Source organism: Platichthys flesus, chromosome 6, assembly GCF_949316205.1.
Source record: "Platichthys flesus chromosome 6, fPlaFle2.1, whole genome shotgun sequence".
NCBI lineage: Eukaryota > Metazoa > Chordata > Actinopteri > Pleuronectiformes > Pleuronectidae > Platichthys > Platichthys flesus.
In genome coordinates, this window is record NC_084950.1 from 20,025,001 (window position 1) to 20,041,326 (window position 16,326).

Genomic DNA, 16,326 nt, shown 5'->3' on the forward strand with positions numbered 1-16,326 from the left:
GAGTGTTGGGAACACCTCTGCATCTGCAACAGATATCTCAGGTTCATGGCCATTTCGCCCCTTAACCTGTGTATCTCACCTGAGCGGGGAAGAGCAAAGAAGAGGTGAGCCTGCCCTTGCAGACAGGTTGCTGGTGAGCCTGCCCTTGCAGACAGGTTGCTGTTTGAGTCCAACACCAGTCTTCTGCAGAAATTACCTCACCGTATGTCAACAAACTCCCCTAGATGTCAATGTTCCCTGTGTGTGCTTTTATTTTGAAGCTGTAGTACCGGTCGGCTCCTGTGTGTCTCCCTTCATCTTGACGCAGCTCGGGTTAAATCAGGCTGCGCGTTCTCGTCTCTCCAGCAGAGCCGCTTCATCACCCACAGACGCTCCCTGCCACCTGTCCCTCCCTCCGCTGCCAGCTTGGAGAAAAGACGTTTATTTCATTCATAATAAGTCACTGAGGAAAGCATCATGGCGAGCAGCTTCTCCAGGATCCTGTCCTCTAAACGACAAATCGGGATCCTGTCTCTGGTGGGAGGCTCCGTGACGGCTGGATACCTGCTGCAGCACCGGGACCATGTCAGCGCCGGGATGCCCGTCCGCAGGGTGTACCCCTCCAGGTAACCGGGCCCCGTTTGTTCCTCACATGGAGCCATCAACACCTCACACACCACCACCATCATCATCATCATCATCATCATCATTTACCCATCTCGTTTATTCATCATGTTCACATCTGTGTTAATGTCATCCACTGATTAGAGGCAACAATGGTCTTTAATACTAAAATATGACTTAATGTGCAGTTTAATCAAAAATATCAGCGAGCAGATATTCCATTGTACAAGAATGATATGCACCCACAGCCTAAATAACCTTGAAATGAAGAAGCCAGCCATTACATGCTTTATCAGGCGGCATTATCACATGTATGATGTATCACAGCATGTCAGATAAACAACCAAATCATGAGTCATGAAACAAGACGGTTTATGGCTAGAATCAAACACACGATAACTCTGAGCTTGTGTGCAAAATGTATTTTTTATTCAAAGCAAATTTAAAGGCACTAGAAACAAGGCAACCTATAATTATAATCATAATTATATAATGCAGCAGCTCGACTTGTTTTTAACCAACCTAAAGAAATTGTACTTTATTGATTCTTGTGGTTGAATGCACTTATTGTAAGTTGCTTTGGATAAAAGCGTCAGCTAATTGAAATGTAATGTAATAATCATAATAATAATAACTAAGAAAAATGTAGGTATGTCCCACAAATAAAATCAAAGATGGCAATTGTATGGAGTTGAGGAATAAACTAGAAAGCAGTGGATTTTGCACCCGACACTGCAGTGTATTGAACAATGTATCACAGGTTAAGAGGCTGAGGAGGGATGTGTACGTGTTCCACCACACGCTCGCCTGGATTGTAAAGTAGAAGCTTGTACATATAGGCCTCCGATGAATAAAACCTTATCTGCTGCTCAGATATAAAACCCTGCCCTGGGCCTGTTACATAATACACACATCCCAGGAGCCGGTACAGCTCACCATACACCAAAAGGTAATCTATTACTTGACAAATTTTAGTATTCATAAAAGTGTTGACATTGGTGAGGTGTACAGTGTGTGTGTCTTCAGACCTTTTCTCTGAGATTGTCTCGGGTGAGTCTCAGTGGTTAAGGTAGCCACGCAGTCACTGTAGTGTCTCTTATCAAACTGTATTGATATAGTGACCACAAACAACCTCATAGGTCACACACCCTCAATCCTACCATACCCACATTTAAATTAGTTAACCATTAATGAAAAGATACAGCTAGAAAATGTGACTTAATGGTTATGCTGGTGAGTTAGGAGTATTGAGACTGTGGATAACTGTGTCTTTTATATTACAATTTAAAAAGCAATAATCACAATAAACACTCATATACTAGCTTATGTCGAAGGTAATATTGGCAGTGAAATACTCAGTTGACTGTATCTTTGCTTACTTAAAAGTACAAAGGATTCAGCACTGAAGCCTCACTATAACAATCTCTAAATTCTCTGTGATGTGAATGTGAGCTGGATTGGTCGTTTGTTTCTGTATAACGGCGCTGTGATAAGCTGGCCTGATGTCAACTGGGATTGGCTTCAGCTCCCCGTAACCCTCGAAGGATACACTGTATAGATAATAATGGATCAATTTACTTAGTACGAAAAGTTGAAGAAATCATTTTATATTATATAATGTTATTAAGTTATTATAGGTTCAAGTATAGCACAAATGCAGTTGAGTAAAATGTACAATATTTCCCTCAGGTATCAGAAAAAGGAGATGGTCATGTAACTCTTAACTTTAATAAGTATAATTCGTTAACTTTCTGATTGATTAAAGGGACAGTTCACAGAAAAATGAAAATTCGCAAATTTAAGTTTTTAGCCCGAATTTTCGAGGTGCGGTCGCGCATGGATCACAGAGGACATTTAGAATACAGACATGGTGTGTATGACCTTGTTTCAAGTCGAACTTGGATGACACAACACAAGCAGTTGTTTTATTACATCTGAAGGATCAGTCACCATTTACTTCAATGGTATTGGACTAGGCTGCAACACTGTTTACCCCTTAAATGTTATATAATGATATATCCTTTTAAGACCTACCAGTAACAGCACATACCTCCACCAAGGCTGAATTGTTCCCTAATGAAACTAGACCTAAAGTCACTAGATCCAGATTTGGATTTGGATCTACACCTTATAGCTTATAACTTATTCATAAATATCAGTTCCCGAAACTGCTTATACATCCATCCATCGTTCCTACAGGACAATATGTGCCTTGAGCATCTTGTGTCATTACTGAACCCTGCCACACATGCCAATGTGGCCACCTGGGTTTTCCTGGCTCAGAAAACATTGTAATGGGTTTTCTTGGCCTCTTTCTGATACAGGCATAAATTGACGGCTCATTGAAGGTAACACTTCTGAATTTATTATTGTGCAGACAAGAAAAAATTGAAATAAGGCAAGAGGCCGCAAATATTTTTAGACTGTCTACCCTTAGTATCACCAGTACAGCTCTGCTGAGTCACAGTTACTATATTATTTCATTTTCAAATGTCTTAGCCCTCCTTATATCTTGGCAGGCAGCAGGAGGAAGAAATCCATAAGCTGCTTAGTCTGTGCTGCTTCTGAACTTTTAGTTTTTTAAAGATCAAAGTGTGTTTGTTGGGATTAAACCCAGTCTTTGACAGGGGTTCTTTTTGTTTTTTCCACATCAACCTATGCTGAGGCCTAAATAGTTAGTTTGAAGAGATAGGTGACTTTGTCAAGTCAGACTCTGAATGCTTGTTTATCCACCAGCACTAAACAGATGCCACTTTCAACATCTCATGAGGATTTAAACTACTGGTTTCATATATATATCCCTCTATGCTTTCTCACAATGCCCATATGAGTGATCGCGCCACCCTTGTCTCATCTTTTTGCAGCAGTGTCCCATAATCAGACAGTCACAGGTTTAATCCCCAGTTTCCTGTGTACATGACATGTGGGAGTGTCGTTGAGTGACTCACACACTCTGAACCAGCTCAGTGCAAAATTATGTTATCTTGCATTTGTGTTTGAACAGTGCGGAGTACCCTGACCTGCGCAAACACAACAACTGCATGGCCAGTAACCTTACGCCTGCCATCTACACCAAGCTGTGTAATAAGGCCACTCCCAATGGCTACACACTGGACCAGGCCATCCAGACAGGCGTGGACAACCCTGGCCATCCCTTCATCAAGACCGTCGGCATGGTGGCAGGAGACGAGGAGACTTATGAGGTCAGACATCACTGGACCTTTTCCAACGCACCAACACACACAAACAGTTCCATGGTGCTGAGTGAAAAGAAGGGCTAGCTCACCCCGTGTGTATCGTACTGATGAAACTTAAAACTTGAGTCTGATGAAACTCGAAACAACAAAAAAAGGGAATGGCAGAAAATGACAGTTAATAAAAGTGTTACAAAGTGGAAAATGACTCAAGACATTGCCAACTACATTCTACTCCACGCGTAACTTCCTGTACCATGACTCTGAGCTTATGTCAGCACAGAAAGTTGTCTTGTATTTTCATATTGTTCACCTCTGTGTTTTTCAGGTCTTTGCAGACCTGCTGGACCCGATTATCAAAGAGAGGCACAATGGCTACGACCCCAAGGTCATGAAGCACCCCACCGACCTGGACTCCAGCAAGGTAACATACACATTGAATTGAAAGATATTTCATTCTATGACTTAAAATGACATACATATATGTACATCTCCCTACTTGTCTTAATTGCAGATCCAGTCTGGCAACTTTGATGATCGTTACGTGCTGTCCTCCAGGGTGAGGACGGGCCGCAGTATCCGGGGTCTGAGCCTGCCCCCCGCCTGCACCCGGGCAGAGCGCAGAGAGGTGGAGAGGGTGGCGGTGGACGCCCTCGCTGGCCTGAAGGACGACCTGACTGGGAGATACTACAGTCTCACCGAGATGACAGAAAAGGAGCAGCAACAGCTCATTGATGTGAGTCGTGCTGGGATGTTGCTATATGCATGGGAAGATGTCATACCACTTATTACAAGTTCTTTTTTTCACCAGCAACAAAAAAAAAAACAGTTTTTAAATTTAACAAAGTAGGGTTCCTGTGTTAGACAATGAAAGAAAGAGGTTCTGCTTGACTGATGCAAGACTGGGACATTGCATCAGTCAAAAACATGACAAATATCTCAGTGTGAAAAATAAGAGCCTTACACGTAGAAGACACGGACAGAGATGTCAACTTTCAAAGACAATAAGATTGGTGTTTGGTGATAAAGGCAGAGGCTGGTGTTAACTAAAACCCAAGATATACACAGTGCATTTTATAAGTCAAATATAACTATGACAATTTTCAGCTTTGTTCAGAAAGACAACTTCTGTAGAAAGTCCAGACATTTTCCAAAGTTCATGTGAGAAAATGGCTATACATGTGAACAGCACATCTTTTTTATCTGAGGATGTGGTCACAGTTTCCATTCAAGTCCTGGACTAGTACAAAAATTCAACAATGAAATAATAACTGGGGGTGGACTGTGTCTGCCATGGCATTTTTCTCCTTAACAAAGAGAAAGATTGGCCCGATTACTAAATACTCAGGTCTCACACCCTAGTTTCTGTCTTACAATCTGAGATTTTGTTGCCACTCCAGTCATAACCATTGTTGAAACTTCAATTCTCTGTATTTATAACAGGACCACTTCCTGTTTGACAAGCCTGTGTCTCCCCTCCTGACATGTGCAGGCATGGCTCGTGACTGGCCAGATGCACGTGGTATTTGGTAAGTGAAAAAGACCTGATGGTACAAGTAGGATAATATTGACTGCATAGAGTTCATTTTAACACTAGTAAGCACTGTATTATTTAGGTGTACAGTACAGCACCGAATCAAAAAGCCGGGAGAAACTGCAACAGCACAACACTAATTAAACTATTACAGGATATTTATGTGAACTAGTTTGTTAAAAGTATTCTTGAGAAATTACTGAGAAAAAATAGCCTGAAAATGGTAATAGTTAGTAGAATTTAAGAGTTCGATGCACGATATGATATATTACATTTCCTTAAAATATTGCCAGGCAAGCTCATGTACAAATTGAAAAAAAGTGGTCCGAGTATATACTCTTGTAGAACTTCTGTAAAGATTCAATCTTTTAAGGAAACTAAATCTTGGAATCATTCAATCAAATTATCACGACCAACAGTGTCAATGTGTTGACAGCAGTGATGGAAAAGCAAAACAGATGTAAAAAAATACATTTTAAATGTGTGTTGATCCCAGGGTAAATAATTTGATTGTGTTAATTTGGGTTATTTTTGTAAATCAGGATTTAAGGAGATCTTTAAAAGAAATAAGAAGGACAGAAATAAACATTTTAGTGGTAACAAAGTTAACTGAGCAGGTGAAAGTATGAGGTATTCTTATATATTTTCCGATATATATAATGACAAAGTACTGTATTTGAAAGGAAACACCACACTCCTGTTTCTTGCTGTCTCATTTGATTGCTTTTGTTTTCATAAATGTATATTTATTCTCACAGAACAATTTTGTTTTACCCATATTAAAATGATATATATACATATGTAGATAGTAGATTTTTTTTTAACTACGTATTATACATCTCAGAGACTATTTTTAGGTTGTTTTTCCACTTTTTAAATCGGTCTTTTGAAAATTCTCCCAGGTACTTTTTTTTGTTGATATTCTGAGGTTATAATAATGGGAAATAAGCCCATCGAATTAAAGGGTTTCAAACAGTGAAATCCACTTGGTATTATTTGAGTCTTTGCTCAGTTGCCGAAAACTGTCAGAGTTTTTTCTTTTTTATTTATTGTCTTTTTTTTCTTTCTTTATTATCTCATGTTTACAGCAGTATTGTCATTTCCCTGTTGCTGAGCTGTGTTGGTGTACGAGCGATGCGGACAGTGCTCCCTCAGTGTGGAGTCGTCAGCCAGCCAAAATCAATCAGCAGCCTCCTTCCTCTCTCCCTCTGCCAGTCGTATCAGCCAATCCTTTCCTCTCCTTAATAATTCACCCCCCACATCATCCCTCCATCTTCTCCTCTTACAGCTCCAATGCTAGCCTTCTCTTTCTCTCACTCTCTCCCCCACCTTCCCCATTTTCCTTTTATCCATATGTCATGCTCCACTTTCCTTTCATTTTCGCTTATCATCCTCCACACTTCCAATATAACCTTTTTTGTTCCATTCCACACATATTCGGGTTATTTTCCCCTGTGGTTCAGATGTTCCATTGGTGCTCTATTTTTACTGCGAAACTTTATCTCTCCCTCCTCTCTAATTCCCTTTCTCTCTGCTTTGCCAAATGTCTCTCCCTGACCGGTTGCCTCCACAGCCCATATCCATTACCTTATTAGGGTTATTTAACAAGTTTAATGTTGTCTGATGTTGAAATTCTTCAGTCTGGACATTTATGTATTATCAATGAATAAATAGACAAACCTACTAGCATCACCAACATAAGGTCAAAGGTCAAAGGTAACTGGAACCTTATAAATCCTGTTTTGGGCTTCACTCATTAACATGCTAGCGTGACACGATTGAACAAACATATCTAATACATACATGTTTCTCTCCATGAACTGGGGAACTAAGCGGAGATTGTGAGCATATTTCTTGTAGCATCACTTGTTGGTGGCAGAGGCAACACAATAATACATTAGTTTTTTTGTTGCTGACAAACTGTTCTCCATAAGGACATATATAAGAACAAAATTTCTAAATCAGTACCACAGTGCAGCGTTGCAGACCACTCTGACAAACACACAAGTCAATGACCCTCAGCAGAAACAAGCATTATCCTCAATGATTGATGGTTATTGGCCTTCTCTCTGCTCACCAGCATCACATCGCTCCCTTTATATAGAAATCCATCATCTTCTCATTAACTTATCTAACAAACTTCCTCACAATAGGCTTCCAAAATACCATCTCTGTATCGACTCAGTCTTTGAAAGAAAGATTCAAATATTGATTGACTGTATAAATAACTACTGTCTATATTTGGACGAGTAAATGTATTGAAGTTGTTGATAAGGTTAAAACTGTCCACACAGTCTTCAAATGGAAGGAATAAAAGCTACGTGTTCAGGTTTACAGATCAAAGCACTAGATTGAATTACTGTATTTCCACCCTGAATGCACCTTGCCTTTCCTCAAATAACCTTAACACACAAGAATCAATACTGTATAATCCAGTGTTACTTTCTTGTGTGCAGGCACAACAATGACAAGACCTTCCTGATCTGGATCAACGAGGAGGACCACACCAGGGTCATCTCCATGGAGAAGGGAGGCAACATGAAGAGAGTCTTTGACAGGTTCTGCCGAGGCCTCAAGGAGGTGAGAGTGGGATTGTATGTGTGTGGAGTCTTCAACATGTTAGAATGTACGTATGTGTGGAGTCTTAACGATGTTAGAAAGTGCATCTGGTGAGACGGAAAGATGTTTAAATAAGAGAGGGAACTTGTTGGGGATTGAGAATAATTAGACTGAACTTTTAATTGTCTTAATATTTTTTACTCTGATATGAATCCACTATGTTACTAATCAGAGTTTTGGCTGCGTATTAAACATTTAATAAAGAATACAACTCCCTGAATGTTAGGCCTTAAAATTATCACATACATTAAAATATTATGTGCTGGGTTTTAAACACCTTCTGTTAATGTTCATTTAACGCTTCTTTCTTTTCACTGAATCTTTTTTTAGGGAGAAAAATAAATATATAAAGGTTTGTTAGTAAGCACACTGTTAACTACATCAGCCCAACAAGGTAACTACACTCAGCTTGGCTATGGATACCTAGAGGCTACTGTCCCTGCCTGTAGTTTTGAAGATAATGTAGTGTATCAAGGGTTATACTCTACTAGGGTACTTTACCTTATCTGAAGTGTTAGTAATTCTGGGACCCTGATATGCCTTCATATCTGTCGTGTTTGACATCGGTATTAATTGATTTATTAAAAAGGTCTCACAAAGTCAAACTTGTGGAAACCTACAGAAACACTACCAACGCTCCTCAGGGTGTCACACATAAATCAGTATTTTTCATCACACCTGACCAGCCTGATGTGCACAGTAGCTCATGCACAATGGTGATAGTTGTGCCAGATTCAACCAAGTTCAACCAAGGACACAGTATTTTGAAGTGGGAGGCTGCAGCTGTAGAAGACATACAGTATGCACTCTGCTGCCATCAGATGGCTGTAGGATTTAATCAGGGAAGAGAAGAAGAACAGAATATAATTAATAAAAGCGCTAGCAGAAAAAACAAACAGCTCCCACTAGTCTTTGCCTTGCTATGGATGTAAAGCTTGTAGACAGAGGGACAAAAACACACCGGCCAAACATGGCCAAACAAACTTACTAAAATTATTTATCCAAGTAGCCGCAGTTTCGCATTACATAAAGAGCAAAGGACAAGCAGTAAAACATTTGGTATTGAACTGTTGCAACAACTCTGAGAGACACACTTTAGTGCTTTGTTAAAATCGTTTTTATCTCCCATACTATGCCAGTCCAGTCCAGCCACAGTCCATTTCAAGACGACAACTCTCAAGTCTTTACTTGTCAGCTCTGATGAATGAAAAATCTGCAGCGACCAACAGTTTGCTGTGTTTGAACAACAGTATTTGCACGTCCATCAAACGTATCAAAGGTCAAAAGATTGTTGAATGAATGGAGCACTCCTTCATTGTGTTGTGACCGATTCTCTCCTTGCAAGGTGGAGCGGCTGATCCAGGAGAAAGGCTGGGAGTTCATGTGGAACGAGAAGCTCGGTTACATCCTCACCTGCCCCTCCAACCTGGGCACAGGGCTCAGGGCCGGGGTCCATGTCAAACTGCCCCTGCTGGGCAAGGTAACTGGGTAGATGTAATAGAATGAAGACAAGGTGATACTTCAGTAGATAATGTGCAATTTTTTACTCTCTATTCTATTTGTGTTAAATAATGATAGTCCCAAATGAATGCATTAGATTATCAAAGACAAGGCCTCAAAAAGCCTCAACATATCTAGTCTCTTTTATCTGTGATATTACATCTTTTATTCACAAAAGTGAAGGATGAGAAGAACTAGAATTGTTCTGTTAAAGGCTATTGAAAACCAACAAATAGATTTTTATTAAATGAAGTGGTAAATGTTGTTGACCAAGAGTTTCAATATCAGCTCATTTGGAAATAAGCTCTTAATTTATTTTCTATAAATGTTGCTATAAGATTGTTAGTGATGGATGGATGGATAGAGAGGGGTGGATTTATCAGGGCATCACACAGCTCAGTGCAGAAAACTGTGGAGAGACAGTATTAATGTCATCTGGCCTCGGAACACCTCAGGACCCCATGAGGAAGTAGAAACCATCAATGGGGAAAGGGACATTTGTTTTAATTTAATTAAACTGCTGCTTTCTAAACCCAACTCAGATGGATTGTGTTTAAAGTCTTGGTAATACCAAATACCTGCGAGAAAAACATACAGATGCAGATTAATTCAAATGTTAATCTAATTGCTTTTAAACTGTGCTGAGTAACTTTTGTCCTCCACCTTCCAGGATATCCGCTTCAGTAAGATCCTGGACAACCTGCGTCTGCAGAAGCGAGGGACGGGGGGTGTCGACACAGCTGCTGTCGGTGGTACTTTTGACATCTCCAACCTGGACCGCCTGGGACAGTCTGAGGTGGGAAAACCTGTGTACAAACGTACAAAGTATATAAATCTCTACCTTTTATCTGCAGAGCAGTAAATCTTCCCATTAAATCAACCATAATAAATGTTATGCACAGACAACTTATTTGGGGCACGAGGAGAGGAGAGGAGAGGAGAGGAGAGGAGAGGAGAGGAGAGGAGAGGAGAGGAGAGGAAAGGAAAGGAAAGGAGAGGAGACTTCTTGTACATGCAGTTTGTCTTTGTTGTGTATGTGGTCATGCTGTCACGCCTGTGTTACAGAGTCATTCAGTACAATGGAGCTGTTCTCTGTTGTTGTGAGTGTGTGGTTGAATCTATTATTCTGATTACATGAAGGCCGGAGATGGCTCTTCACTGCTTCAGGATGGAGTGCAGTGTACTAATTAACAGCCAGTTTGCTGCTGATTGAGATTCACTTATCTAATTTTCTTGCTGTTACATAATATTCTCTCCCTCTAACCTCCACTTTTCTTTGTGATGATTGGATGTCCTTGATGTGTTCATCCTCAGACGGATGAACACATCAGTGCTAGAAGATGTCAAAAGAGTTTGATGGATGAGGGAGCCACAAACTGTTAGAGAAAAATACACAAGGACAATAATGTTGTAGCATGTAACTGTTGATGTTGAAGGAACTGTATTTTGTCAAACTTGTTAACCTCTAACAAATCAGAATACTGTTTGCGTATATAAATAGCTTTCCACTCCAGATTTTGACAAATTTGCTGGTTAAGAAGATAATTTCTTCACCTTCAGTAGCCTTATTCATATAAATTTCATATAAAATGAAATCACTAAGTAGCTTTAAATGATAGATGTCACATTTATCACCTAAAAGTTCTTGAATGCTAAACGCCCATGTTTGTTAAACCCCACAGCTCCAGTTTGTGACACAGACTGTCTGTTATAAATTTGTGGTCTTCAAGCCTATGTAATGTTTGGAAGCAGAGGGTGATGTGAGTGGTTGTCAACTGCAACATGCAACTTCACCACTAGATGTCACTAAGTTCTACACACTGAACCTTTAAGTCATATTCAGGGTTATTTTCTTAGACTTGACAGAACCCTCCGGAGTGCAGGGAATCTTGTCGGCACATGTCAACTTTTTGATTTCCTGTTTCCTGTCTCTGTCCACAGTCACTGTCAAAAATGTATTTTAAAGAAATTCTTCCTGGCTCAAAGGGTATTGAGTGGTATAGAGTTGCTTTCACAGGCTCAGTATACTCCCCATGACGAGTACAGTGATCCTTATTAATTAAATTAAATTGAGTTTCATTAAATTATGACTATTATTATTCAAAAGGATATGAGTTAGAGTTGATGTTTTACAGTATTTACCCACTGTGGATTGTTTTTCTTCTGTGGACATGTGAAAATATTCTTAAAACTCATTTGTGTGTCCCTCAGGTCCAGTTGGTGCAGACCGTAATCGATGGCGTCAACTACTTAATCGAGTGTGAGAAGAGATTGGAGAAAGGCCAGGACATCAAGGTGCCCGCACCCCTCAAGCAGAAGTAGAAACCAATCCCTGACGTCTGCGCACAACCCCCTGGGCACACACACACCTGCACAAACATCCCGCTCTGTGCCCATAGATAACATAAATATCTACGTCGTCGCATCATTTATTACTAATGTTGATCTAATCCACCGTCCTTACCCCAAAATATATTTCTCTATAATATAATCAACATATATTATAAACAGTCCCAGAATACAGTTTAAGTGTGTTGTTGGTGCATATGTAGGGTTTTTAAGTTACAACTCATATTCCCACCATGGCTATTAAATGAGGGCAAATATTAACAAAGGATGCACAAACTCTAGCCTGTTGTAACGGAGCAAAAATGGTCGCCTCTGCATGGCCACATGGTATCTACGGCTCTGCTTCCAAACCACTCTTGAGGCCACCTAACACCTGGCTCTGCCCCGCTGCAGCCTCCTTCCTGCTGCATGTCTCCGTCTCCTCCCCTTACCCCTGTTTGTCGATCAGCCATGACTATTATCTGGTGCTTGTATAGTCCATCCATTGTGGATTGTGTAAACATAGTTACCTTAAAAACCATTTTGAGTGGATCTGAATGTAGATTAACAGTGTGAGACTGAAGAGACTCGTGGATGTGTATGTTGGGTGACACGCTGGTGTCAGACTGTAATGTCATAACACACAGTGGCCTGGGCTGGGTTCTGTACTGTAAGCAACTGAAGCAATATCATTCCAGCTCATTACTGAATGTCACACTGTTATGTATTTTATTAAAGGAATCATCTATTTAACAGTACTTACCTCTGTCTGTCTCTCATTGGTTATTAAAGTTTTTTTTTGTGGTTTCTACCATGAGCAACACATATTTCATGATATCCAACAAGCCTTATGTTACCCTGGTAATCAAGCTGGAGAAGCATTATATGTCTCTATGGGAGCGTGACTGCGTCATGTCATGTGACAACGTTAAGTCAGAGGCATAACAAAACTGTATTCTGCTGAAAGGCTGAATCTTCTAAATCAAGTCCAATGTTCTTCCAGCCCAGGTAGTGTTTTAATGTAGGAGTCATATGTTAGATGATAAAGCTGGTAATATTTTTTCATCCTGCTGTACACACATCTATTGCATATCTGTCCATCCTGAAAGAGGAATCCTTCTCTGTTATTCATTTAGTTATTTTGGGGAGATTTTCCTTCTCTGAATGGAAGGATTAAAGACAGGGGGTGTTGTATGCTGTATGGATTGTAAATCCCCTTGCCGCTTTGGGCTATATGAAGAAAGTTGATTTGACATACATAGAATGAAAAAAACAAAACAACAGTGAATTGAGCCTGCAACACATATTTTCTGTATTTCAAATCCTGTTAAATCTTATTTGTCTTATAGCATATCGTTGTCCATAGTATTATGTCTCTAAACATGTCAGTGAGGCTCTCAACTGCACTCATTACTATGAGCATGTGTTCTGTATTTCAGGTAGGTTGAGTTAATCCCACTCTCTGGAAACACTCATCATCACCTATGGTTTAAAACAGCAGTGGCTTTACTACAGTGACCAGCTGTGTTAGTTCAAGTTTAGAGCTGTAAAGCTCATTGGACTATATTCATGACACAATTTTAAAGTTGTTTGCCTTCATTACATACCTGTGAGGTAGGAAAGTATTAGGGCTGCAAATAATGAACTTTTTTATTTTTTATCGTCAATTTATCCGACAACTGTATAGTTACTGAGGAGCTACAACCAGCAAGTATGGTGTATTTGTTTTAGAAAAGACTGAAACAGCAACTACTTGATCTAATGTTTTTTGATTGACTCAGTAATGCTGTTGTGCAGCTTCAGAAAGTATAAGACAGTAGCTATAAGACAGAATGGATGGTCCAGCACATTTAGTTTGTTTCTGTCTTTTTCTGTGATTTGTTGACAATAACAAATACTATCAGATATAATTATAGTGCTCCTTCATGATGACTCAGTGTGAAATCTGACCGTGAACACACAACCACAGCAAAATACTGCACTTGAGTGAATATGAACATAAATTTGTATCTGTCTTGTATCATGAGTGTGGAGAAGTTGTGGAGACGTTGGTGTTTTCTCTGCAGTGTAGAAAGTCTACAACAAGTGCTTTGTCCCATTGGGAATGAATGGATGTTAATTTTCTCCACTGATGAAACAGGCAGCAATGTTCTTGTTGTTTTGGTCTGGACGCTGACAAGACAACAAGGCGTTGAGTATTCTGAGGAGACAGAGCTGAGACGACAAGTGTTGGTGGAGTGAGGCATAAAGAATCTGTTCCTCCTTCTTAGAGGGCTTGGAAGAAGGGTCTGTTGTCCTGAATACATACACACACACGCACACACACACACACACACACACACAGACACACAGACACACACACACACCCTGTCTCGTACAGTACTCAGAGCCTAATGCTGGAGACCTCTTTTCTCCTCTTCTCTCCTCCTCCTTGTTCCACATATTGCTGAGGAGCAAGCGGGTTGCCATGGCAACTACTTTACGGAGGTAATCAGGGATCTTTCTGTTGGGGGGGGCTTTGAGGGTAACGGAGTACAAATCTCTGCATCATAGGAGAGAGTTACACTGCTACACGCCAAAATGAATGCAGGTATCGGGGATAAGATGGTGATAGTTTTGTGATGACCTTTCTGTTGCAGATCGCGTTTACATATATATATGAATATACATATTTATCTACACATTAATTCATAGCTGAGGTATGACCAGAATCCATAAACAACAGAAATTTGTATACCCCAAAAAAAATGAATGGGGTATACAATAATTAGATAAAAAAACAAACTGCAGTAACTTCACTGCCTTAGCTAAAGCTCATAGGTTTAGACGCTTCAAGATTTTGATAATTACATTTTTTATATCACATAAATAAAACAGCAGCTTAAAAGAGAAACCAGATAAACTAGTCCTGCCAAATGCTAACTACTATCTCACGAGGCATTCATGTGCTTAAGCTACTTTAAAATCATGTTCAAAATGCATTTAATTATAGAAGAAGTCACAGAATGGAGACAAAAAGAACACATTGTGTTTGTAGTTTCTTCCCTTTGTCCAAACATAGAAGGTTACTTTAGTGTCTAAATGTTAGGTTTTACTCAAAAGGTTTTATACCATTTCTGCACTATCTTTAGTATAAAAGGCAAATTTACAAATTGAGGGTTCACAGCTTATAGGCTATATCTGTATACACACCTTGTTTACTCAGGTTTCTAAACACAGTGCTCTCTGACCTGTACTCAATGTGTGTTCAGAGGTTATGCTGTAATGCTAGTGGGTGTCTAATCAATGTCCTTAAAATGTTACAGATGTTTTATAAAATGCTGTTTTGGGCAAGATGCACAATGTATTATGTGAACTCTATTGTACTGTACGATCACATTAGAAGCTTTGATTTTTCTCAGTTCTTGTATGTGTCGTGCAGTGTTGAGTGCTGATGTCTTACTTGTTATAGTTGAAATATTCCAGATTCTCCAAATTCCATATTTTCATCTGTTAAATTTTCAGGATTTTATAACTCCACTATAGTTGTCTCATTCAAACTAACCCTTACCCTAAGTAGTATTATTAAGAGACAGTCAGAAAGGTAAGAGGGATGTATTTGCAAATGTCAGATGTGTCCCGAATATCAAAATGTAGTCATTCTCTTGAATCAAAAAATGATTTGTTGAATGATTTACCAGCCTACTGAGTTCAGAGTACTTTGGACCAGAGATTGAGGGGTGCTCAAAGAGCGCCTTCTGCTGGCATAGTTGTATAACAGCAGCTTTAGAAAGAGGGAAACGTTTCAGTTCCTACAGGGGGTACTTTACTTTGAAGTAATAGTAATAACATACAAAATAAAAACAAACATGCTGGATACCACAGATATCCTTACACCTGAGCAGCTTTCATGTTTTACTTAGTCTGATCATTCTGTTGAGATTTTTCAAGATTGACCTAAGAACAATTCAAATTCAGACAATTGCACACAAACAGTGCACAAAACCGCACAAATCTTTCCAGACAGATACAACTGACAATTATTAGAAAAAAAATAGAAAAAAATTGAATAAACATTCAATACAATTATTTTTTAAATGTTGTGAAAGCTTGACAACAATTGATAGAATTGTCTCAAAATCTCAGCAATGTAGATTAACTTGTTAGAGTCCTGAGGGTGAATATCTACCTCCAGTTCCCCAAGTAAAACATGACTAGTCACTGCAGCTTCACCTGTTTCACCAACCTCTATCTGTCTATCTATCTATCTATCTATCTATCTATCTATCTATCTATCTATCTATCTATCTATCTATCTATCTATCTATATATCTATCTATCTATATATCTATATATCTATCTATCTATCTATCATCTATCTTTGCTTTAGATAACATCTTCTTTCATTTATTTTGTATTCTTTTTTGAGTCTAGTTTAATATGGTTGGATTCAATAACTGATAATGAGAATATTTTCAACACAATCTGAACGTTGAAACCATTGACTGATTGCAGGACAGCTGTATTGGACTGCTTTGGGTTTAGTTGTGTGTATCTAATAAACTGGCA

At 39.3% G+C, this 16,326-nt stretch overlaps 1 protein-coding gene and 1 long non-coding RNA gene across 2 annotated transcripts; one reads left to right on the top strand and one right to left on the bottom strand.

Moving 5' to 3' along the window:
• The first annotated feature begins 332 nt into the window (after positions 1-332).
• Positions 333-12,536, top strand: LOC133954757 (creatine kinase U-type, mitochondrial-like). Its single transcript, XM_062389240.1, has 9 exons — positions 333-605; positions 3,608-3,806; positions 4,126-4,221; positions 4,312-4,533; positions 5,241-5,326; positions 7,788-7,911; positions 9,296-9,430; positions 10,121-10,246; positions 11,662-12,536. The coding sequence occupies exons 1-9, from the start codon at positions 457-459 to the stop codon at positions 11,770-11,772; spliced, it is 1,248 nt and encodes a 415-aa protein (XP_062245224.1). The 5' UTR covers positions 333-456; the 3' UTR covers positions 11,773-12,536.
• LOC133954758 (uncharacterized) lies at positions 8,162-15,447 on the bottom strand. The gene is made up of 2 exons (XR_009920817.1): positions 15,221-15,447; positions 8,162-10,256 (listed from the first exon to the last, which is right to left on the bottom strand). It is a non-coding gene; the product is annotated as an uncharacterized LOC133954758 (long non-coding RNA).
• Between the last annotated feature and the right edge of the window lie 879 nt (positions 15,448-16,326).

Bases quoted from the DNA above. Each gene is read 5' to 3' on its own strand.
- LOC133954757 (XM_062389240.1), top strand. From the start codon at position 457: ATGGCGAGCAGCTTCTCCAGGATCCTGTCCTCTAAACGACAAATCGGG. The intron at 4,222-4,311 runs GTAACATACACA...TCTTAATTGCAG, and splicing joins CCGACCTGGACTCCAGCAAG to ATCCAGTCTGGCAACTTTGA. The intron at 9,431-10,120 runs GTAACTGGGTAG...TCCACCTTCCAG, and splicing joins AACTGCCCCTGCTGGGCAAG to GATATCCGCTTCAGTAAGAT.